The following is a 25,160-nucleotide window of genomic DNA, read 5'->3' on the forward strand; positions in this document are numbered from 1 at the left end:
AAATGTTGTAAGAGCACCTTGCCATAGCCATGGAAATATGGCCCTAGTGCTACAAATCTATCATGGGGCTCCTACTTGCACTCGAGGATTGATCCGTGGATCCAAATCCGGTTTCTTCAAATACTCATATTTCAGTCTTAGAGTTTATAAAACAAAATTATTCAAATCATGGATTTTGTGTGATTTCGGCGTTAGTGAGAGTTCATTTTCTTTCTATCTTCGAAAAATTGGCACAAACAACTTTAAAGTTATAAATCATCAAGTTAACGGCTATTTTTCATATTTGATGATACCAGGTGGGCTATTTTTTAGCTCATTATATATTTAAAATGTTAGGGTTTTCTTCGAAGAAGTTGTGCATGACATTCGTTAGCTCGCGTCTCGTGACATCCTTCTGGCATCTATGTAGGTAAAGTATAGATCAGTGCCATGTCAAAAAATGCCTTTTGAGTCTGGCTGGTACAAAAACCATTCGAGATTCCAATTTGAGAATTTTCTTTTTGGGTTTTGGGTTATTATACTTTTGAAGATACAAACTTGTTTGAACAGAAACCCTCACCGTAGCCGTGCACTCTGAGATTGTATGGGAAACACACTACAAAATTATTGGCTTATTTTGAACCATGTTGCACGAGAGGGTACTTTAAATATTTTGAATATTACATCAATCAAGTACTAGGTTTTTACTTCAAAAACGACCCCTGAACACCTGCAAAACCTAAGCCTCATAAAGACAAGGTTCACAAGAAGAAAAATAGTGATGAGCAATTCCAATTGCATGGCATTTCTAGTGTTTAATGTTCTCAACCGTGAAGAATACTGACGGTCTGAAATTTCTCACCATATACACTACCCTTTTCCTTATTGTGAAAAAAGTGAAAAAAAAGAAAAGGAAAAAGAAAGAAAAAAGGATGGTGTGCTTCGACCATCCGCTGTACATGCGAACCACCTAAGTATACTCTTTTTTTTTTCACAACCCACATCATCTCATTGATATTTGACAGCTCTTCCCACAGGTTGAAAAAGGGGGAAAAAGAAAAAAAGAAAAAAAGAAAAAAAGGAAAATAGTAAACACAAAACAGAAGAAATGCAAAAGTCCAAATGATTAGAAATACCCAACCATCTTAAATCCAACGCCGTCTTCTTAACTCTTGTTACTGGTGCCTAGGCTCTCGTAGAACAAGATGTATCCATGATCTGTATTACTTGAATACTCCTGCGCTGATCCAAAGAAAGTTTGCACAGCAGACTCATCAATCATCTCCACGTTTTCATCATCAAAAAATAACCAGTGGTTATGGCTTTTCACAAGGCTAACATAGTGTCCGTGGTTTGGCCCACTTCCAACATGGACAACAACGGCAAACAGAGAATACTCGGATTCTGCATCTTCAACCGTGTTACTCAGTTTCAGCTCAAGCGGGAATACAACCCGATAAGATAGCTTCTTGTAACGGCCAAGCTGCTCAATGTACTTAAATCGCTTCAAATGGATGACCAGGATGTGAGGTGGCTTTTTTATCTTCATTCTCTTCTGCGCTTCTTGCAAGCTGCATAAAATAAAGAGCTTACCTTGTCAGCTTTCAGGCTGGAAAAGGGAATTCTTACTAAATAAATAAAAAATTGAATCAATGCTTTCTTCATAAATATTATCTATACCCATTACACACACCTGGCAACCAGCTCCTATCATTTGAGGAGTTAACAAATGCCAAGCAAATTGCTTAGCATTTACTCTTTTGGGAATGGAGGATAGATCTCAATTCCTCTTTTGCATAATAAAATTTCGTACTTTGCTCAATTAAGTCAATCTTTAAGCAGAAGGGTACTAGAGACTGATTGCAGCAGCACCAACAGCCTAAAGCCATGTGCTGCTCATTTCTGATTTCTCTATGGTTGAACTCCCAGAACTTCAAAAATACTCTTGGGACAATATATTAGATGCATAGAGCTTTATGTTAGTAAAGCTAGAACCCGGATAAGCATTGATGGTATCAGGTGATGGTATCCACAGTTTATAGGTGAAAACAGAAAACAGAAAACAGAAAATCATATATTAACATAGGCAAGTAAATGATAGACAACTACCTGCAGCACTTGTCGCAAAAGAATTTGTCCTCAGCATTCAATGTCTCTGTCGAACTGAAGTTTTTCAAACAGCTTGTAATTGAACTGTTCTGTTCAATATCCAGGCTTAAGTCAAAAAATGTTTCATCTCTTGCAGTCACTGTCTCACACCGTAAGCACCTCGTTTCATTGGTGAGTATTCCCTGGCTCAAACAGCAATTGAAAATTATGAGATTCTTAATAATAAAACCAAAGAGAGTAGTGATATTGTATGACAATGTAAAATGCGGTAACGAGTTAAGAATCAGTCAATAATGGCCACAACATTGGGGGTTTTGCCTTCTCTTCTTGTTATATTTATAAAAGGAGAAGTTGATGAATTCAAAGACTACCACTAATCTCAGCCAAAACATTTCTTGTATAACTGAGGAATCAATTCAAAAATACAACCACAAAACTATCAAAAGTACAAAAACTGCATGCAATAGAAAGGCATATAGTTGGGATTATCACACGTACATAAAAGTTACCACATGGAAACTGCTATGATTAAATGATTTGGCAGAGCAAAATCACCTGAAAATTCTTGTGTACCCAGGTAACTAAGGGATCTTTATGAGAACCATTGGCCTGAGCATTCTTTGGACCATTTACCATCTTTTCAGGAGGTGAAGAAGTTTCTTGATCACTTTTTGCTGCTTGGGCTTCTTTCTCCAGTATGTCAACAAGTTCATTAAGCAAAAAATTTAAGAACTCATGAGCATCCTGAATAAAATTGATAGAAACATTTATTAATATGCAACATTATATTTGTGTGTAATGAGAAATGAAAGATATTTGATCAACAAGCAAGGAAAAAAGTAACATGCTCTTCAAATATTCGACAGAAAGATTTGACAACAATGCAACAAGGAGACATGCACCGATATACCAAGAGGGATAGAGTATCATCATTACATCACATATATAAATTTGTGTATCAGCAAAGGCCATCTGCAACTACATTCACAACCATTATACAAAATAATGGAACTTCCGTAAAATCTCCAAATTCAAAATCTGGTCTTGTGTATAACATTCACAAATGTGCAACAACATTACAACTGTCCTGCACAAACGCCAACAATGATGAGACTTCAAAATTGTGAGTTTTTAGCTATTTCTCAAATCGTAGTTCAGGGTATAGAAAGAGGTCCAGCTATATATAACGATTTACAATCACTTCATTTAATTGCCATAACAGTTCAATTATACACAACCACGTCATATAATTGTCATCATGATTCAATCATACACAGCCACTTCAAATACACACAATCACAGTTTAACTGCCAAATGGTAGCCCTCACCATGGATACACTAGCATTACTCATCCCATAAGGCTCATGCTCAAGCTTTCAACAGATGATGGTGATACTTTTTCTAATTAAAATCCTTAATAATATTGTTTTACAATTATTCAAATAAATCTTTTAATGTTCAGACATAAATTTCTAGAAAAATTTCATAACAAAGGAAAAAGCACATTTTGGTGGTTAGAAGGAAAGACATACCTGGTGCATATAGCTACGGAAAAGCTCATTTTGTTTCTTCAATCTCTGAACAAAACGCTTTGGAGCAATGACACCTGTTTTCTTCTTCTGGGAACTTATCTACAACAAAGAAATAATAAACTATTGATCACAGCACAAAAAACTAAACATTTGGGAAACTAGCATCACATATTTCGAGATTTGTTTTTCACAATTCTCAAGAGTCATATATACTGGGCTTGCTTACATTTCAATTCTTGTATATGAGGTAAGATAAAATATATTTGACAGATCATATACAGGAAAGCAAAAGCTGTTAGTCCCCAGATAAACGTTCCTGTATTAGGGAAACTGGAACAGATAACTCAGTTGTTTCCCATAGATTAGACATGGCAGAACAGCAGAGGAAGGAGGGCTGTACAGTTACAGTGGCATACAGATTACAAAAATACAAAGATCAACCCTAACATTGCAAGTCCCACCTGAGATGATCAAATTAATGTGCAGGTACCATACATATCTAGTATAGTTGTTACCTGTGTAAACAAGTCCGCTAAGCATGTCAAGAGATTTTCTTCTGCATCCCCAGTACTTTTGTTGCTGGAATAATATTCGAGCAATTGTTCACGAAATGGAACACAAAAATAAAGTGCCTGCATGAAGAAATAAAAAGGATAAGGCATTGACGATAACTTTAGAAAATTGAATTCCAACAACCTAAACAGGATAAGACATTGATTTATATTTTAAGTAATGGTTTTACCCAATAGTAAAATACACATATTTAGTTGAAAAATATTGGCACTAATACTTTCAGAATGCATGGAACAAAGATAGAAGTGGTAAACATACTGAGGGTCTAACAAAAACCCAATTACACATTAGATATGTTGAAAGACCATGTGAACTCCCTCCCGAAGCATCCAAGGTTAAACTGAACATTGAATTTTAGTTACAATATTAAGTTAAAATGCAGCCCAAGTACCTAGCCTAGTCACTCATAATTGTGTTTGACAAACACTTTCTTCTCTTCATACATGAGTCTCAATTTACAGAGTAAATATAATAATTACGGAAACCATCTTAATCCAAAGAATATCAATTGTAGTAAATTGAGAAGACAAGAGCGCCTAAGAGGGATTTCACCCAGCGCGCATCCATTTAGACAAAGAAAATAGCAGCATGTCATTGCACGATGCGCTAACATTTCAAAAAGTACATCCGGAACCCAGAAATACACTTTGAACCGCCACTGGAAAGCTGAACAGCAAAGCAGAAAATGGTCATACTTTTTGACGTCAGCGAAAACCTTGGGATGCTGACTGTTAATGTTATTAAAGAACGCGAGAAAAACATCAACCACAAACCAAGCACTTGCTAAACTAGCTAAGCAGTCATCTAAACGATCATGAACAACCACAAAAATCAGCCACTGAACTACGATATCCAATCCGATTAAGTTAACTTTAACCATTACTGAATTAGAAACAATCACAGCTCATAATTTGCAAACACTTCATGTCATTCTCATTGTACCACAGAATTATACATACCGATAAAATAAAAAACCCTAATTTGAAAAGTTTGCTAATGAAATGACACAATTTGACGGATGAGGACGAAACCTGCAAAACGCTGTTACAATAGCAAGTGTTCCCGAAATTCTCGAGGCCGAAATATCGCTCGCCTTCGGGGAACTGGTCGCCGAGAGCCTTCTCGAGTTTGGAGCCCGCAGCACCCATCAGACCAAGTCAATACCCAATATCAATTATCGCCGACCACTCAGATCCTCTTTCCCTGATTCAACTCAACGACTCGCATGCCATATACAACTAGGTCGCTTGCTCAACTGGTTTGCTCTCTCTCTGTGCGTCTGAATTGTTAGGGTTTCGTTCGGAAGTTGAGCTTGGAAAGAATGAAGGTTGAGTTTATTTTCGAGAGAGAGAGGAGGAAGGGGAACGAACGGAAATGAGAAAATTACCGAAATTAATAAATCGATAAATAAATGGAGGTAAAATTAAACTGATTTTAATATTCATGAAAAAACATAAAAATAGAATTGGATAAATTAAGCAAATATTGACTCCACATCACCTCATCACGTTCACGTGCTCTGCCAAGCTGCTTTTCAATACCAATTCGGCCTGAAACAAAAATAAATAAAATTAGTAATCCGGCCCAGTTGGGCTTTCATATCATCTACTTACCCATTATTAGCCCAAGCACTTGAATGACGACTCCCTCTCTTTTTGTTTTGTTTTGTTTTTTTTTTTTTAATACAAGCGATATTAAGAATATAAGAGAGAATAATCAAACCTAGAACCTCGGTGTAAGGATACATCATTTCTTTTAATTCTCAAGAAATGTTTGCAAGTTCAAGTTTGCGGAAAGGTTTTTTCGTTCGTAATTTTATCCAATAACAAGACTATTGGCTTTCTTTTATTATTTATTGCAGATTTTAAATTTAAGGGTATAATTAAAAAACTAAACAAACTTGTTCAATTACTGCCAAAATTAAATATAGGAAAAAGACATAAGGATTGATTTCCCATCAAATTATTTTAGGTGCCCAAAGTTTTCTTAACGAAAAATTATTGGTTAATGAACGAGTTGGACTCTCGCTGGGACCGAACCAATCCATACCTAGGCCAGTGGGTTTGATGAATTTAAAAATAAAAATATTATAAGGTTAAATTGGGAATTTCATTGACAAAGTATTTTGGTTGAATTTACTTATGAATTTTTCGCTTTCAAATCAAAGCAGCACCCAAAAAAATAAAAAATAAAAAATAAAATTCATCAGGCCTTATCTACATCCCAAAGCCAAAAGCACTGAACTGGATAGACAGAGAGAAGCTGAAAAACGATGTTGGGCGCAATCTCCATAGCTCCATCTTCAACGGTTACATTCCCGGCAAGGCTGCTCTCGCCAATCCCCAAGTCCTCGTTCAATGGCCTGCGATTCCAACGCGCTTGCCCGAACACTGTCGTTCGTCTCCCAACGGCGTCGTTTCGGAGGCCTTGCTCGTCGTCTTCGGTGGTGATGATGGCCAAGAGAGAAGAAGAGATGAAGGAAATCAGAACCAAAACCACCGAAGAAATCAACGAGGAGGTGGTTGAGCTCAAAGGTGAGCTCTTCATGCTTCGCCTCCAGAAATCGGCTCGCAACGAGTTCACATCCAGCGAGTTCCGTCGAATGCGCAAAAGGGTAAAAAATTTCTTCTTCAAAGAATATATTTTCATAGATTGAACGCAGTTATGAAATGTGGGTTCTATTTTCCTTAGCTTTTCAGAAGACAAAAAAAAGTGCTTTAGGAGAGAAAATGATGGGGAAGGAAATGGGAATTTTCTGATTATTTTTCATTGTCAGGGCGTAGTGATTAAGATTGGCTTAGATAACATTGGATTTCCAGATTCCAATTCACTGTAAAGTGCTTATTGAATCGGTATGCGTTGTGTTAGAAATCTGAAGGAGCTTATGAATTTGATAGTATAAATAAACTTTATGATGTTTAGATTGTTGGAAATACTTGTGGCTAAGATCATTGTGCTGCTGGTTCTTTGTCATTTCTCTTTGTTTCTTGTTTTGGTTTCATCTTGTAGTGTTCACCCTGCAAAATGTGTAGAAGACTACAACTACTAAGCATGCCCTTTGTTTAGAAAAAAAAAAAACTTAGATTCTATTTCTTGTAGTTGCAACTTCTAATGGGCTTGAGTTTTGATGTCTTCACAGCATTTTCAATTCATTGATGCCATCTGAGTACAGATTGCTAGTTTATTATAATTCCGTTATTTGTTTGCTATCTCTTTGTGCAAATGTTGAGTTTTTGAGGTTGTTAGGGAGGCTACCCTTGTTAATGTTTCGGATCAGCTTGGGATTGTACTTATGTGAAGTTGGCTTTGATTTGTAGATTGCTCGCTTGCTCACTGTTAAACGAGAAAGAGAGATTGAGGAGGGAATCGGTAAGAGGTTGTCAAGGAAGTTCGATCGACAATGGAAGAGGAGCATTGTTGTCAGACCACCTCCGTCATTGATTAAGTTGCAAGAGGAAGAAGCAGCTGCAGAAGCAGCTGAGAAGGCTGCATGATCCATATGTATCCGGCAAATACCATGTAGTCCACCCATGAAAATTAGAAATCTGGAATTTTTTTTGTTTAAATCATTGCCCAAGTGCTCCTTCAGACAATTTGTTTATAATGATCTGTTGTAGGTAGGATAATGTGATATTTTTTTTCTTCTCAAGTCCATTTGATGTCTTCTTTAATCCCTAAAATGGTGAATGGCATTGTGAAGTATGGATCTGTTGCGGGTAGGGTGGTGTTGTACTTTTGTCTCTCTTAAAAGTCCCAGTTGATGCCTTCTTTTCTCGACTTCTTCTTCACGAACCGGAACCACTTTTAAGATTTTCTGCTAAACGCTTTCAGAAATACTTTTTTGCAGGTAATTCTTGTTCATCTACTGCTACTGTTCCATATTTCTTTCTTGTTTATTTGGAGTAACTTCCTATTAGAGGTTCGGACCATAGTGTTATGATTTTTCGTTCTCAACCACAAATTTTTTAGGAAGCAATTTCGGTCCCAAGGTCGATAGTTGTGGAAATTAAAAGTCTAAATGATCTTTCAGGGTTACAAGAAAACTTCATATACCGCAACTCTCCAGAAAACAATGGTGTAAAATTATAAAATAAGATTTTTTATTTTTTATTTTTCCCCCCATATGTAAACAATGGGGAATTCGATTTTGGGTGCGGGACTTCACTGACCTGACCACGCTAGCTTAATCCACATTTGTAAAAGAAAATATATATTAAAAAAGGGAAGGAAAAAAAAAAGGAGCCAAAGGAAAAGGTATAAAAGGGCAAAACCCAAATCGCCAAATCGCCAAATCGCCAAGTCCCTCTTTTTCTCTCATTCTGCAAATTTAAGCTTTCTCAATCAGACCCATCGCTGCCATCGATGGAAAATGAAGAAGAAGCAGCTCTCTCGTCTAGCCCTAATCCCCTAGATGTGGACCCAGCCCTCCAAAAGAAGCACCAATCAATGCTCGACCGTCTCACCAACCGTCACCAAACTCGCTTAGGCAGCTCACTCACCCGCCGATCCGCGGAGTCCGACTCGTCCTCTTCTCCTTCCTTTGAGTCCACATCAACCTTCCTTTCCCGTTTTTCCAACTCCAAGAGCTCCATCGAGTCTCAACTCGCTCAATGTCGATTCGGACTCTCCGAGTCGACTCAAGTCAAACCCCAGCTCGACCAAATCTCCTCCTCCATCTCCGATCTCGAGAAGCTCGTCGCCGAGAACTCGTATTTTTTACCCTCGTACGAAGTTCGGTCCTCGCTCAAAACGATATCAGATTTGAGGCAAAGTCTCGAGATTTTGAGCTCCGAGTTATTACCCAAGAAGAAATTCGCTTTCAAGAACAAACCCACCAGAAAAGACCCAATCTTCGAATCCAAAGAGCAGGAGGAAGAGAAGAAACCTGAGAAACCCGGTTTCAGGGTTCCGGAGTCCCCGGGTTTTTGGAACAAGAAAGGCGAGATTTTGGTGCATAAATTTAAGGGATCGGAATTGGGAGAATTTACGATTGCGGACCTTGATTCCTGTGAGGTGAGGCTAACAGGTTCTGTGAGAGCGCTTTTTGTTCATAGATTAAGGAACTGTAAGGTTTATACAGGCCCTGTAACGGGTTCGGTTCTAATTGATGGGGTTGAAAGATGTGTTTTTATAATGGCGTCGCATCAAATTCGGATTCACAATGCAAAAAGGAGTGATTTTTATCTGAGGGTGAGGAGCCGGCCTATAATTGAGGACAGTTGCGGCGTGAGGTTTGCGCCATACTGTTTGAGCTATCAAGGGATTGAGGACGAGCTTAGGGAGGCCAGTCTTGATGGGGAGACGAAGAATTGGAGCAATGTGGATGATTTCCTCTGGTTGCGGGCGGTTCAGTCGCCAAATTGGTCAATTTTGCCGGAGGATGAGAGAGTTGGTCTAGTTGATATTTCAAATTCCGAGGAGAGTTAGGCTGTTACCCATTTTGTTTGTTACTAGTGTGTGTGCTTGGAGTAAAAGGTAACATTCTTTTGTTGTATTTGGTATTTAGATATGGATTATGAAAATCTTGAGTGGATTGGATGTGATTGACCTTTCTCTGATTGCTGATTAGTGTCCTGTTTTTTGAAGTGTTTTGCTTATTTATTTTTATATTTTTCGTCATTCCGAATTTAGCTGCCAAGATGATTATGATGTTGCAATGTGAAATTGTGGGAACTTGGTGGATGAGATTGATGCTGGATGGGGTAGTGAGGAAAAGACACAAAGGCCAATCTCATTGCTGATTTGAAATGTCTGTTTGAAATACATTATTTTATTGCTCTGTTCTGGAGATATGGGACCTTCTTTTGTAAAAAAATTGCCTTGGCTGTGAGTTTGATGCCCTGGAATCTGGATTTTCTGTTGTGTAGGTTGTTCATTGATTGATGTTTAGACATGTAAACACGAAGCATAAAATTAAAAAGTTTTCTTTTTTGACACACTAAGCTGATTACTTAGGTGAGGTGTAGTTTGAATCCTGGTGGTTTATCAGTAGCCAAAAATAACAAATAGATGTAAAGCAATGGGGAAGGAAATCAGAAGCCAATATTGAGTTTGAAAAGGCTTATATTAACTGTTGTGCGACTCATGTCAGTGATCCGTGTAGCATTTTGCATCATGTTACAGACAAGTTTTCCTTGAACTGGTTGAGGATACATGTGTATATTTACATGTTATTTTGAGTAAACTGAATTAGATTGGGGAACACACTGTCGTGCACAAGTGGGGATTGTAAAAGACACCAATATTGGAGAGTTCACAGGGGAAGCATGAATAGTAGCAGCCCCTTTAGATTTCCTCACCTTTCTTTGGTTTTTTTCATCTCTCTCTATGTATTTTGTTCTCACTAAACTGGTGCTACTTTTATGAAAAATAATTTTTGCAGATTTGATTCTTTTGTAACATAATTTAGACAAAATATAATTTCGCTCTTCTCTAATGCACATGTTACTGTTTTTCTTTGTTATTTTACTATTTTTAAAAAAAAGTAAATTAAAGTTAGTTTCTTTCTCATTGAATGTTAGTCATTTCCTGATAGAACACCCATTTTTTGTCCGTTATGAATTTTAACAGACTTTTGTATTTGCCCTTATTTGAGATAAACATTTTACAAGGAGATCCAGTGGAAAGGGAATCATGTTACTAGATCGGTACTGATTAAAGTTGTTAACGTTCTGTTCCTTTTAAGAATTAATTTTCATAGAATAAATTGAGCTTGTTGTACATTTCACTTCTCTTTCTGATATAATTGTTGTAAGTTTACAAAAACTTTAATTTCTTTCCTTTAAGTATGATAATTTTCAGATATGTTCCTGCTTAATAAGTATACTTTTTCTTTCGTTTTGAATTTTTATAAATTCCCGATTGATTAACCACCTCCAGTTCATTTTCATCAAGCAGAATAAATGTGGATATCATTGTCTGTAAGGTTCTCTTTTAGGAAAAAAATTTCATTGTTATCAATTGAGCTTTTAATGGTTTTTGATATTTCCCTTCCCCTGCAACAATCCTTCCTATGGGAACTTCCTCTGGTGCTCTTAAGATGGTGGATAGCAACCTAAAAGGTAGGATGGTGACTTGAAGTTAGTGGGCATATTTGTGAGATGACTTCCTGTTGGAGTCAATTAACTTCTCTTCTGTAGATGGCTCTTCTTATTTACTCTGGTTGTTTCAGTAACTAGTGCCTCTCTTTGCAAATAGGAAGTTTCTTGCTGTGCGATGGCAATTTAGTAATGACAGTATGAACGCTTATGCACAGTATATACTGAATGCATGGTTATTCTTTTGATGCTCGATTTGGTTGCTTAAATTCTTGGGATTTATGTTTATACTCTTCCACTTAATAAACATCAGATCTGTCCCATGTTCGAGACAATAATGGAAGACTAGCAATCTTAGCTTCTTGTATAGGAATTACAGAAAAGTCCCAATGGACTTAATGAAATCATGACTCATATGCAGAAATTTTGTAGTTGCTAAACTTCTAGGAAATGCATCTATGCTCATTGGATTGGATGCTTCATGATTCTGTTGTACAGTGCAAACTCTGATTGTATTAGGACTGCATAAACAGTGCTGAAAGAATGTGGTTTATTTTGACTGCATAAAATTGTCAGTCAGTCAGCATGTGAGAACTGGTTATTCAAATTTACTTTTCCTTTTAATTTCTATAACTAGCTTCTCTTACGACTTAGGATTGGATATTTTTGAGTAAATTGCAGTGGCATTCCTGAGATTTTGTTAAGAACAAACAGAATATACTTCTCCAATGCGGCATGTAATAATGACAATAATAATTTCAAAAACAATGGAGAGAAACCTTGCATTGGAGTAAGTTTGTAATGTTCACAACGATTTAGATCAAGGAGGTAAGTGTTAGTCTACGGGGATGCATGTGTTATTACACAAAATCTCAAAGAGGTTACTGTATTTGTAGTAATATATCCTCTTATCTAAATGTGTCTTTGGTTACACCTTATCTTGGAATCAAATACAAAGTCCACTTTGTTGTTGAATGTAAACCTATTTTGTTGACTTTTTAAATCAAATAATCCAAACGTGAATCGTGTTTGCTTAGTAGGTAATGAGCTTCTATTCATATGTGACAGCTAGCTGTCTGCCTTGGTGTCTAATGCTTCAAGCATGACTCTTAATGCTTATATATCATGTACTCTTTTGAATCAGATGGAAAACACGGCCTCCAAATTTGTTTTGGATTTGACAGGGACGACTCCATAGTTTGAAATCTATCTGCCAATTTTAAAAAATGTAGAAATTTGAGGATGACCATTTTACCCCCTCTCTCTCTGTGTGTTTGGTCCTGGCTAGCAGCTAGGCTGTTGATAGCATGACAACGGACATTGACGCTTTCTTTGACTTCATTCTTGGTCTTGTATACCGTTTGGAATATTGCTAGGTTCAGCCCTATCATTCCAATTAAGAATTGATTGCGTGGAAAACGAATAGTAGTTTGTGCTGGAATTTTGACCAAACATGGATTTGTTAAAGAACAAGTCAAAGATTCCTTTTTTGCTTTTGAAGGATTGATCACCGTCTTGGATATTATATAGAGCCAGAAAAGTGAAATCTGGATTTGATTAATTGTTTAATGATTCCTCTCTCAGAACTGTCAAAGTTGGGGTTGGCAGCATTAACTTTCTCTGCCATTTCCACATAACAAAGTCATAATCTGGAACTCTGCAAAGCTTTCCAGCTTATGCCTAGTTTGTCTCTTAGCAGAAGTTACAAGTACTTAACATGTGTATTTTAATTTCTAAGACATGGTCTAACTTAGTTTTGGTAGCAAAGTAAGCACCATATATTGTGAGGTCTATGTTTACACACGTGGGTCCTCATAATATGAATTGCCGTTTGTAATTATAGACTTATGTCTTATATATAGTATATAAGAAAGAGATGACAAGGCAAAGCATATGGGGATACCTTCATACCTTTATCTGTTAATAATGACTTCTTCTTTTTTTTATTTTTGTTTTTTTGGTCTGGTACTTCTTTTCAATCTTACCCACTCCAACCATGTGATTATCAGCTTTGCACAGAAAATTTAGAGCTTTGACTAGATTCTTTATATCATAGCCAATCATCTGGTATATATATTCATGGGGCAGATCTATATGATGGTAATCTATTCCTACTCCATATATATATCATGTGACTTAAAGCTTTCCATGCAGAAAGCTTTTCAATCATTGACTAAGTTGTCTTAATCTTTTAACCAATCAACTGAGATATTTATATTTATAGGAGAGCTAGTTGGTGTCTTGATGGTGATCTCTCTCTTTCTCTCCCTCCCTCCCTGTCTCTCCTACAGTCTTGTTTTTAGACTTGTTACATCATCTTCTGATACAATATTCTTCGATGGTCATTGCCTAGCTCCATGCTTGTTTTTCGTACGGAGTGTGAAAAGATCGAGACTTCCCTGGATTAATGAAATGCTTAAGGTATGTCTACATCCATTTATACTTTGAAGCCTGATTGTTAGATGCATGTATATATTATCTTGATCCTGATGCTACGAAACTGAAGAGCTTAGAATATAGAGGTTTCTTGTCAAAGCTATTTTCTTGTTTACCTTTGCACTCCACATTTCCTTGGAGATCACCATTTTTGATGAGAGGATCGAGTTAGTTGTATGCATCCCAGGATACTTAGATGATAAGCTTATATCTGCATGAATTCTTAGCAAATTCTACATCCTATCCTTCCACATTTTGTGTAAATGAAATTGGATTTGTGTTTCTGACATATCCTGTTGTGGAATTTTTCTTTTGAAGCATAGTACTAGTTCTTATATGTCCATTTCTTCTTTGGAAGTACATGTTCTTTTGGTGCTGCCTTTAAATTAAGGTTTTTGACAACTGACAAACACCTTAAAAGAAGAGAGAAAAGGGTTTTTACTTTTACTTTTTCTCTGATTTTGAGAAATCACTGAAACACAGGAACCACTAGTGTTTGTCCATGTTGGTCAAATGGATTCTTAAGGCTTTCTTGTTTGTTTGTAAAAGGGTTTTGTTTTTTCGTAAAAGCGTTTGTCCATTTGTTGTATTTAGTGTTCCTGGGCTGTGCTCTCCAATAGGAATAGGACAAGTCTGCTATTGGGCCTCTATGGCCGATCCAACTCATAGGTTGCATTGCAATTAGGGCTCTAAAGTATGTTTAGTGTGACTATTTATGACACCCATGAATAATTTGTTTTCAGATTCTCCGTTGTTGATTTCAAGCTGTGCAAATACCAAATGGTTATAACTTGTACAATTATTTTTTATTTTTTTAATAATACAAAGCGATATTCAGGAAAGGGGGAAATCGAATTTAGGATGGTAGGTCCACAGGTGCATGGGTAAATGCTCTTAACCAACTGACCTCGGGTGTGTTTGCGTGATTCTATAGTAAGGTTTTGAAAATGCTCGTATATATCGTTTCTTAAACTAGGGTGTGTGCTTGATGGATTTCATTGTTGAATATACCGTCTCTTGTGTTTTTGTTTTTATGCTCGGAAAACACAAGAATTTAAATAAATAAAAAAATCAAATGGTCGTGAGCCCATGAACTGAACCGTTCTTGGACAGGTTCAGATCAAATGGCAATTTTTGTGCAAAATCAAACTGAAGTGGACCAGTAATTTTTCACGATTTGGTTTTTGGTTTGAAGAGAACCAAACTGAGCTGTGCTCACCCCTAGAGCCTCTATGTATGTAAGTTACGCAACATTAATGCACCTTGCAGCTAGTGTCTAACACAATCATCGGTTTCATGGTTTAGGGTTCAACTGTGCTCGTATACAAGTTGATATGCAAGTTTGGGAGGGGCGACAAGATAAGGGTTCTATATGCGACGTGCATGTGTTGGTCTTGTCCAATACTTTTATAATAAAAAAAAGGGTTGACTTTTCTAAAGTACAACACTAGCAATTTATACTTTAAAAAGAACTGAAATTAACAAAAACAAAAAAAGAAAAAGAAATTAAAACTCCTCAATTTAGAATTGAGTTTTTCCTTTTCCCGCCAAAGATTAGCAGTCGTAGCATTGATTGCAGTCCATGTATATGTTTTGAGCTAAAAGATACTATTCGTACATATTTTTCAATGTTGATTTCCTTTCCAGCAGCGATTCTGTGTCATTTTTAGGGTTTTCCTGCATGCAGCTCCATGCAGTGTAAATCCTAATTCTTATTATACTCTTTGAAGAAGCCCTAAGAAACTCAAACCATGTAGTACTAGTAGTAATATATAGGTAATAGATAAATAACATCATCATTATAGTTCTTGCGCCTCCTCCACCCCATATATTAGATATAGATGATCATATGTTATCTGTGTCATTATCTTTATGTTCGTTGGATTTTCGATAGATAGATAACATGAATTCAATTCATAACCTAACCCTTAAAAAAGAAGAAGAGAAAAAGATGGGGAAATGTTGAACTAATAGCGCTGGTGGTCCAAGGTTAAAGGGTCATCAAGAGTTCAAAGGTGCAAGGTTAAACTTATTGTGAGAATGTTTGGAAAGTCTGAAAACCTTGCAAAGGCTTATAAGGTGTTGGGCTTCTCCTCCTATTGCCTATTGGTTTTGGAGTGGAACCTCAACTTCCTTCCAAACTCTCATACATCTTTACCTGTATCGTCTGTGTATATATATATGAAAAAATATCTTGGATTCATGTTCCCATATCTTCTCTATAGACTTTTATTTTTCAATAAACGTTGTTGGGTTTGATCAAATAGTTGATGAACATGAATTTCATGCTCACCAAAAGCACATGTATATATTTGTGTGTGTATTACTGTGATTCGCTGACTTTTAATCCAAGAATATGTGAGATGAAAAAGGTTTCATTACCCTCGATTGGAATAAGGAGATCATGTGACTAGGCTATACTCATATAGATATATGTGCATGGAAATGATTTATTGTTGATAGTTTGACATTTTAATTTGTTAAATTAATAATCTAATTTGTACATCCATACGTAATTTCACCTAGTTAATGGTCCATGATCATGATTGACCAAACATTTATGCAAAATTCCATATGGTTAATGGTTTTTAGATTGATATATGGTATATATCAAGTCAGATAAAATTATCCTACACACATGCACATCGTCTGTTCAGACCATTGAGTGTGTGGAATCATGTGTGAATGTTTGTTTTTGATTGACATCGCGACAATATAATATATGTAGAGTACTTCATGACAATATAATATATAGATATTATATTCCACAATGTTAGGCATAATGGTTGAGAAAACTGGATGCCTTGAAAGTATGAAAGTGAGGAGTGATGAAGAAGAATTCAGCAATGGTTGATCGAGATTGTTTATAAATTTGAACGCAGAAATGGGGTCCTTGTCTGAGACTATCAGTTAGGAAGAAAACATATTCTATGTTGAGTCTCTTATTATAGTAATGCAGGCATCTTATAAAAAAAAGGTGATGACACACTGCCCTTGCTTGAGTCAAAACCAATAGGGTTCAAAGGTTACACAAGAACACAATTATGAAAGAAAGAAAAACCTAGGGTTCGACACGTAATTTTGTCATTCAAACGGTAAAGATATGATGAAATTAGCATAGATTTCGAGACCCCACATAAGCTTTTGTGGTTTGTATTAGGGTTGTTGGGGTATAAATGGTTGAAAAGATGAGTGAAGTTGTTGTTCGATGAAGGCTCAATTGGCATTCACGTGTACTAGACGTAATGGAGGTTGTTCTTTTTTAGGAACCAATCGTGGTTGCTTCTCTGGTGCAGTCTCTATTTGTTAATTCAAGCACTTAACAAAACCTATTCTAACTGTCATTGTCAATGTTAGAAAGATGAGAGATCGAAACCCCACAAGCTCAGGTGGCCAATCTCAGTTTGTTTGTTTTGAAAAAAAAAAAAGATTTCATATTACCAGGAAGGAGATCAACCACAACTAATACAATTAGATGACGATCTCGAAACCCCACTAATAATATAGCTCTAGCTAGGTTTTCCATAGCCAATACATGACAGAAATTAACAGCTGAGTTTTGAGTCATCTTGCAGTCGAGATCTTTTCTGTGTTCTTCGTTCATGGCATAAATAAATCTGACGAATGGGTCTTTGTTGAATTCTTGAAGCATCAGTAATTCTAACTTGAGCAGTTTTCTTATTAATTATTTCCTTTGGTCATAATATTAATTAAACGGACTGTCACTATATGAATTACATGATGTGTGTACTGGATATCTATTTGATAATCCTATTTTCTTCGATTAGAAACGAACTATATTACTCTATGTGAGCGAAAGGGAAAGGAAATGTTGATGGAAAACCTAGACATCAATTATTTCAAGTAGGTCAAATCCTTTCCTTTCTGGATCTTTCGAAAAACCAAACGATCCGTCGTCAATGATTCATAATATTAATGTCTTGCATGCGATTAAAACGACTATAAATTGCATGTAGATTATTAAAATGGAAGCGATCGATGCTTCTTATTATTTTCTGGTTTCTGCTTTGTGGTCCTAACTGTGGAGATGGAGTAGCAATGAAGAGAGAGACAGATGGGAAATGGCCATACGTGGCCTTAGAGAGAGAGAGAGAGAGAGAGAGAGAGGGCATAGAAAGTCCGAGTTTAGATGTATCGGGTAGAAACTTGAGAGAGCAAGCAATTCAGTTGTTTAGCTGACATTACAGCTATGATCTTTTCTAATGGACATTTGCTCCCTCTGGTCTGTTTGGGTGACATCACTAGACCTATATTAAATTATTTATGTAATCAAACCAGCTGCCTCGTTTCAAATTAGTTTCTTTTCTGATGTGAGATTTATAATGATATGTGATGGTCCACCCGACAAGGAACCTTAGTTGAATTCAAGAAGCAATCTTTTTATTTTCTCTGTTTTAAAAAAGAAAAAAATCGTTTTTTTCGTTGCTAGCTTTCGTGAAGATGGTGTTAGTGTTCATAGGGTTATTAATTCAACTTCGAGAAACCCTTTTAGGAGTGAAACTTGTACCGACAGCAAAATGAGGTCAGAGGAGGGGGAAAGAAAGACAAAGAAAATTTTAATGGACTTGTCGTCCTTATTGCTTTGACCTACGTACGTGGTCATGATAATTTGATAATTATAATGTCTACTGTGAGTTAGGTTTAACATAGCTCGATCGCTTAACTGATAAGAAACATGTTTAGTTTAATATTCTTTTGCCCTCGAGAAGCCTTTGAAATTAGTTATTGTGCCATCCTTAAATGCGTACGTATTTTACAAAATAGTATAATATACATGCCTGGAATTTTTACATAGTATATGTACAAGCGATTGGATGAAGGAGGTTTACACAAATATTCACTAGGTAACCTCTGCGTAGATGGGTGGTGGTGGAAAAACTCAACTAATTGAGGTATAACCCACTCGCAAGAAGCAAGAACCTTAATTAACTGGCCCATGGTTGAGGGAGATTCATAAGGAAAATATCCTTTCCATCTGGTACAAGGCTCTCATCAAACACTCTGAATTAGATAGAACCGATCAATTTTGAAGCAGTTCCAGAAATTAAAGGTTGCGGGCATCGGATTAGTTTGTATAAAGGGTTTTAATCTATTGGTAATTAATGATATTTATACATCTTAATTCGTATATGTAGAAACACCAATGCGAAGACATGCCTTCCTCGTGAGGTTCATCGATTTTAATAACTTAGTTCTTCACCTGTACTGATCTTTCTCATGCATGTTCCTTTCCCTCTTGGGTGAAAATTGCAATGAAATCTCTTTTTTTCCTAACAGGACAAAGGATAGAGGACGACCAAGGCATTAACAAATGCCATTGACGCATTCTCATCGAGGTTAACTAAAGAAGGATGTCTTTAGGGTTTCAAAGTGGTGGAATTTAGGGCGCTTGCCGCACCAACTTCTTGGCTAACAAACTCACTGGTCAAATGGGGTCACATCCATCCATATGTCCCTTTCTCTGTGTAAGTATTTTGAACAAACAACAAAGATATTTTTTAATCTATTTCTTTCTAATTTTGCTTTTGCATGAAGATCACCTTATGATTAATTTCAATCATTAAAATCCACTGTGATTTAAAGCTTTTTCTGATATATCTTGTCGTGGGTTCGGGAGAATATGATTCGTGCTTACCTAGTTATTTTTTTAATGAAAAAAAGTTTAGGAGGCTACTAGGGGAGTTTCTCTAGGGTTGCTAAAAATAATGCACATTAATATGTAAATAACTCGGTATTGTCTCATCTGAAACTCTTTAGAAAACAGTGTTTCCTCCAACCCAAGAAAAATTAAAAAGAACATGGGGTGGCTGCATTTCTACTTTACTTTTGCATCACTTGCTCCGTACGTAGGTTCCCCGTTTCTTTCAATAAAGATTAAACCTTTATTATTTTTTATCACAAAGAAAATCAAATACACGCTTTGCCCTCGTTTTGTGTCGAGCTGCAATTTCCATATAATACTAGAATAATTAACAGAAACTAGTGTTAAATTGTCAGACTCATTGTGATAACAAAAATACTAAGATATATTATAGATATAAAAATTTTCAGGATTAGAACTCATATATGATGGAGAAAGATAAAGTTAAATTAATGCTTTTGCTTTAGAACTCATATATTTCGATATTATTTAGTATGGGCGGTTTTTTTTATTTTATTTTATTTTATAATATAGATAAAGACAATAGATTGCATTTTTAATTCAGACACAAAGTCAGTATAAATACAGATAATCACACAATCTTATTACAAATATGGAACCACAATAACTATAAAGGGTTAATCCACATACGGAGAACTCCATCGGCAACCTCAGGCACACAATTGTACCTCTACACATAGCCATAAAGGGCCAAATAAATCCCGACAAAAAAGTTGAAAGCTTGTAAGAGTTGGGCATAGACCACAACACATAGAACTACGACTGCAAACTAAAATCTTTAAACTCTCACAAGTAAAAAATTACAAGAAGAGACTACGAACACACAACAAACTCAAAAAAGGTTGATGCACTTGTTACAAACAAAAACTAAAACACACGAATTAAATCAAGAGTTGGAACTCGAGATCTACAAAATGACCCAGTAAAACCAACAAAGGCAGCCACGTTGTCCCCAAGCAAATCAAAAGCCCGAACTCTATATGTGCAACAAAAAAAAAGAGAGAAGAGAGGGAAGGTGAGGGGATGGGTGGGTAAGAAGGGAGGGGAGGTGAGGTGGGTGGGAAGGAGATGACAGAACAAGAGAGAGAAAAGTTTGGGAGGGAAGGAGGATTTGTGTATCAAAGCAGAGAGGAGGGGAGGAAGAGGGGAGATGGGAGGAGAAGGAACAATCACCTCCTCCCCCCTTAAGGTATGTGGTGCTAGAGATGTTTTTTTTCCAGGAAATATTTTTGCTCATCACTTTAATCTAATGTGTATGCTCACTATCTTTCTTAATACTTGACACGTATCCATAGGCATAACCATGATTAATTTTTTACTTTGATTTATGTGACTATGATTATGCTTATAAACACATGTCAAGTGTTAAGAATGGTAGTGAGCATACATCTTGGGTTAAAGTGGTGAGCAAAGATGCTCCTTTTTTTTTTCTTTTTTTTTTTTAAGATGAGACTAGGGTTTTCAATATGAATAGTTTAAAATAACAGTTAAAAATGGTGTGATGAAAAAATAAAATTATATATATGAACCTTAACTTGTATCTATTTTAGGCATATTAATATCTCGAAATTAGGAAATAAACATTCATATTTAAGTTTCTTATCCGGTTTTGGAATTATCTTTTTGTCACCACATGTATATGGCTCATTAGTTGGTCCAAAACTTTATATCAGTGGGTGATACCATTAATTATGGTAGACAAGTACTTAGGCTATGTTTGACAATGTTTTTCAAATGGGTAAAATTATATTGTATATATGCATACCATGCATATATACATTTATTAAAAAAATAATAATAAAATTAAAAAAAAAAAAAAACTCCCTTGGCCTTTGATACGAATTTAGACTTCTTGTATTAGTTTCTTCACATCAATAATATTCTATCGTTTAACATAAATAAATAAATAAATATCCCATATCTATATATTTCTTTTATTTATTGTTATCTTCCATCTTAACATTTTCAATTCAGTTTCTTTCTTTTACATTATATCCTAACCTATCCCAATAACGAAGAATAATTCACCTAATTATGGTTCTGTAGAACTTCTTTTTTAATCTATTCGCACAACCTGGCTGGAGCTTGCAAGCTATCCATTGTCCCAGCAATAAAATAAGATAAAAATGAATTAAAGACACCAAAAAACTTAGTAGCTAATCTGGGCCAACGTGATCTAAGTGGGACTAAAGTAGTACTTAAACCCCTTTAATAATAAGCTTTGGTTTTTTCTTGTTTTCCGGTGAGAAAGTGAGAAAGTGAGAGAGAGAGAGAGAGAGAGAGAGAGAGAGAGAGAGAGAGAGAGAGAGAGAGAGAGAGAGAGAGAGAGAGAGAGATAGAGATAGAGAAAGGTGGTGAAGGCAAATGGATAGGAGAGTGGGTATATATTTGAGTTGAGCTCATGCGTAAGCTGGCCAAATATTTCAGAAATGAGAGGGCCCCCATTAATTTAATTCCTTCTTTTTTATACGTGAGTTTATAATTATTATGACAAGTTCCATTCCATGCACTGCAATCAATGACGAAATAAGGGCCTTCTTCTTCGTTGCGTGCATGGAATGAGTTCCTCCAACCACCGATGACGTGCCACCTGTTCCTTGTTGCTGACTTCTAGCTACTCAGCCACTTATATAATAATACATTAATTTCATAAATTTGCTCACCCCTTTCTTTTCTTTTGTTTTCCTTTTCTTTTCTCCATTTCCCACACTTAGATCGGGTTCCTCATTTTGACTGTTAAGAAGCAAAAATGGAAGAAATTGGATAGTCATATTAGGCTGACCAAATGTAAGAGAAAAAATTGTGTGGGGAATTTGACAGGCTATCGCCTAATTAAATCAGAATATGTGTTGTATGTGGCAAGAAATTAGTTTTTCTCCGCATCTAGACATCAAACTCTGTTTATTTATTAGTGAAAGTAGTCGGAACTTAGTGATAAATACACTAAATGGATATATGATATGTGGGCGACTTGCTTCTTTTCGTTTTTTTTTTTTTTATGTTTCCTCATAGATTAAATACAAATATATAAAGTTGTTTTTTTTGCTTGATGTGTATATATATATATATATATGTCTTTTTTCAAAATATAATTCAAGGAAGGGGAGAGCCGCCGCACTATACATGATCAAAATATATTCCAAGATTAATGGTGCTCAAGCTATAACCTGCTCATGTGACATTTTCCAATTTGTCGTAGCCCAAGACTATCAAAGCAAGCTTTGGTGAATCAAGCACACTACGAATTATAAAATCCTCATCATTGACGAGTAATGTTTTTTTTTTTTATGGCAATTCTATCACCACTGTTTTAGTCGCTATATGTCTGCAGTGGGGCCATATACCCCCCACGAAAAAATGAAAATGAAAAATAAATTTAAAAAAAAAAAAACCATGGTCCACTTATGATTAATCAAGACAATATCAAGACAGATTGTCAAGACGAAAATAATGTCGAGTGAGTTATGAAGCACAGAGAAGGGTAAATTTGTCATTTCAAGAAGAAAAAGGGTGTAGTTGTTTTGCTAGCAAATAGGAGACTAGCACGTCAGTCAGCCTCGATGTGATTGGAGGCGACAAGAAGATGGTGTATATAAATAGAGTGGTGAGTTATCAATGGTTGGATTGGAGGGAGGCAACCAAATCTTCTTAGGTAAAGAAAATGGGAAGGTCTCCTTGTTGTGATGAGAGTGGCCTCAAGAAAGGTCCCTGGACCCCTGAAGAAGATCAAAAGCTCATGAATTACATTCAGAAAAATGGCCATGGAAGCTGGAGAGCCCTTCCAAAACTTGCAGGTACTGATCCTCTCATGTACACAACATAAAACTCTCTCTCTCTCTCTCTCTTAACTGGGTTATGTTTTTTTTTTCTTGAAATAATTTCAGGCTTAAACAGATGCGGCAAGAGTTGCAGGTTACGATGGACAAACTACCTTAGGCCAGATATAAAGAGAGGGAAGTTTTCTCAAGAAGAAGAACAAACAATTCTGAACCTCCATTCCATCCTTGGCAACAAGTAGGCTTCATATTATTTTTTTTCACAAACTTAATTATTTTATATATTGTGGCATATATTATTACTCAATCAGATCCTCTATAACGTTGTATATGTTGAGACAGTATATATTGTTGGTCAAGCAAGATCATTATTAGGTAGATTATTCTTCTAATATATGGTATCTAGCAAGAAAATATATCCATTTTTATTATTATAAAAAAAAATACATGTTGCTTGATGTATGTATAAACTTACCCTTCTTTGTTTTGGTTCTTGACAAGATGGTCAGCAATTGCAAGTCACCTACCCGGTCGGACGGATAATGAAATAAAAAATTTCTGGAACACCCATTTGAAGAAGAAGCTGATTCAGATGGGTTTTGATCCGATGACTCACCGGCCTCGGACCGATATCTTCTCTAGCTTGCCTCATCTTCTAGCTCTTGTCAATTTGAAAGAGCTCCTGGACCATGGAGGGCACACATCTTGGGATGAACAAGCTGTGAGACTACAAGCAGAAGCAGCTCAAATGGCTAGGCTCCAATACCTACAATGTCTCCTCCAACCTCCTCCTGCTAATAATTCCTTTGGAGCTGGTAGCCCAAGCAACCTAAATGATATCACTGACATGGAGACCATCAATCTTTTGAGCTCTCTCTGTTCATATCAGTTGGATCAAAACCCACCACAATATCCTGGAGCTAATTTCGAACCAGTCCAAGATCATAATTCAATCCCTTTCTCTCATTTGCCTGACTTACAAACCTATCAAACACCTTCACTGAACAACAACAAGGACATGGTTAACCAAGCTGAAGATCAATTTGCTGTAGTTTTGAGCCAAGGGCAAAACTCTCCCAACAATCCATGGAACATTCCTTCTTCTTCAAACACCACTCCATCTCCTACTTCTATGGCTCCTCCGGTGGCAGAGACTTCGATAAGCAACACCATGGGAGATGCTTGCAGTACTTCAAGCTTTGGAGGAGTGGCTAATTCGGCTTGGTCTGAGCTTCTTCTTGAGGACTCTTTTTTCAATGAGATTGCTTAATTAATTAGGTAGAGATGTGTGCTAAAGGTTTCTAATTGCATGATCACTTACTATTTATGTGTACTTTCTGATAATATATATTTACATATGTGTATACTCTTCGTTAATTATATGTATAATTAATCGTTTAATTATATGTATAATTAATCGTTCTGAGGTCTCATGCAAGAGGAATCTGTTTTACTAGCTGATTAATTAATATTTAATTACATGTTTTCCCAATTGGAGAAAAGAAACCGAACCAACCCAACATTCCTGCAGATTAATTAATATTATTATCATCATCATCATCTTTATTATCACCTAATGCTTTGAAATCTCACTACATGCATATGCATGGCACGCAAGTCCAAGGAAAAACAACCACAATGACACATATATTACAATGCTAATAACATCTGCCTAATTTCTTTGGCCAATAGAACCAGGTAAAGGTCAAATCCACAATAGAATAGGTGACAGGTCCTCCCTCTGCCTATTCCTAATCTCTTGCCGCTCCCTCCACAGCACCTTACTTGATTGATGCACGTGGCATTATATGTGTACCATATTCTTGTTCAATCAAATCATGAAGGCTTGAGAGTCATTCGCACATTAAAATTTTTGTACTACTCATAGTGTATTTCAACCACGTGCCAGATGATTAATGGCTAGTTCTATGGGAGAAGCATCTATTGTTTGAGTTTTTAACTCTCTATGTTTTCATAGGATGCTATGCTTGTGTATATGTTTATGGACTCCTCAAATATATTTTGGGAATTGTTA

General features: G+C 36.2%; 4 protein-coding genes across 6 annotated transcripts; 3 read left to right on the top strand and 1 right to left on the bottom strand.

The window, feature by feature from the left end:
* On the bottom strand, nucleotides 748-5,593 carry LOC18775057 (ubiquitin carboxyl-terminal hydrolase 3). Its single transcript, XM_007205326.2, has 6 exons — nucleotides 5,225-5,593; nucleotides 4,136-4,252; nucleotides 3,621-3,719; nucleotides 2,644-2,832; nucleotides 2,089-2,270; nucleotides 748-1,550 (listed from the first exon to the last, which is right to left on the bottom strand). The coding sequence occupies exons 1-6, from the start codon at nucleotides 5,339-5,341 to the stop codon at nucleotides 1,145-1,147; spliced, it is 1,110 nt and encodes a 369-aa protein (XP_007205388.1). The 5' UTR covers nucleotides 5,342-5,593; the 3' UTR covers nucleotides 748-1,144.
* On the top strand, nucleotides 6,354-7,961 carry LOC18772371 (50S ribosomal protein L29, chloroplastic). Its single transcript, XM_020566185.1, has 2 exons — nucleotides 6,354-6,807; nucleotides 7,511-7,961. The coding sequence occupies exons 1-2, from the start codon at nucleotides 6,466-6,468 to the stop codon at nucleotides 7,685-7,687; spliced, it is 519 nt and encodes a 172-aa protein (XP_020421774.1). The 5' UTR covers nucleotides 6,354-6,465; the 3' UTR covers nucleotides 7,688-7,961.
* Nucleotides 8,036-19,238, top strand: LOC18772896 (tubulin-folding cofactor C). 3 transcript variants are annotated; one of them, XR_002272077.1, is made up of 3 exons: nucleotides 8,036-9,668; nucleotides 13,584-13,651; nucleotides 18,965-19,238. XR_002272077.1 is itself a non-coding variant. In XM_020566184.1 (2 exons), exon 1 carries the CDS (start codon nucleotides 8,556-8,558, stop codon nucleotides 9,618-9,620), a length of 1,065 nt encoding a protein of 354 aa, XP_020421773.1. In that variant the 5' UTR covers nucleotides 8,036-8,555; the 3' UTR covers nucleotides 9,621-9,668; nucleotides 18,965-19,237. The 3 variants fall into 3 exon arrangements, 2 of the variants coding, with proteins under 2 accessions (XP_020421773.1, XP_007205440.1); XM_020566184.1 differs by lacking the exon at nucleotides 13,584-13,651 and having other exon boundaries at nucleotides 18,965-19,237; XM_007205378.2 differs by lacking the exons at nucleotides 13,584-13,651; nucleotides 18,965-19,238 and adding an exon at nucleotides 9,825-10,540.
* LOC18772081 (transcription factor MYB80) lies at nucleotides 22,104-24,622 on the top strand. Its single transcript, XM_007207548.2, has 3 exons — nucleotides 22,104-23,143; nucleotides 23,234-23,363; nucleotides 23,627-24,622. Exons 1-3 carry the CDS (start codon nucleotides 23,011-23,013, stop codon nucleotides 24,393-24,395), a joined length of 1,032 nt encoding a protein of 343 aa, XP_007207610.1. The 5' UTR covers nucleotides 22,104-23,010; the 3' UTR covers nucleotides 24,396-24,622.

This window comes from Prunus persica, chromosome G6 (assembly GCF_000346465.2).
Source record: "Prunus persica cultivar Lovell chromosome G6, Prunus_persica_NCBIv2, whole genome shotgun sequence".
Taxonomy (NCBI): Eukaryota; Viridiplantae; Streptophyta; class Magnoliopsida; order Rosales; family Rosaceae; genus Prunus; species Prunus persica.

Coding starts and splice junctions, on each gene's coding strand:
- LOC18775057 (XM_007205326.2), bottom strand. CDS start 5,341: ATGGGTGCTGCGGGCTCCAAACTCGAGAAGGCTCTCGGCGACCAGTTC. Junction 3,720..4,135: donor TAGCGGACTTGTTTACACAG/GTAACAACTATA, acceptor TCTTTGTTGTAG/ATAAGTTCCCAGAAGAAGAA. Junction 2,833..3,620: donor TCCGTAGCTATATGCACCAG/GTATGTCTTTCC, acceptor AATTTTATTCAG/GATGCTCATGAGTTCTTAAA.
- LOC18772371 (XM_020566185.1), top strand. CDS start 6,466: ATGTTGGGCGCAATCTCCATAGCTCCATCTTCAACGGTTACATTCCCG. Junction 6,808..7,510: donor TCCGTCGAATGCGCAAAAGG/GTAAAAAATTTC, acceptor TTTGATTTGTAG/ATTGCTCGCTTGCTCACTGT.
- LOC18772896 (XM_020566184.1), top strand. CDS start 8,556: ATGGAAAATGAAGAAGAAGCAGCTCTCTCGTCTAGCCCTAATCCCCTA.
- LOC18772081 (XM_007207548.2), top strand. CDS start 23,011: ATGGGAAGGTCTCCTTGTTGTGATGAGAGTGGCCTCAAGAAAGGTCCC. Junction 23,144..23,233: donor AGCCCTTCCAAAACTTGCAG/GTACTGATCCTC, acceptor AAATAATTTCAG/GCTTAAACAGATGCGGCAAG. Junction 23,364..23,626: donor CATTCCATCCTTGGCAACAA/GTAGGCTTCATA, acceptor GTTCTTGACAAG/ATGGTCAGCAATTGCAAGTC.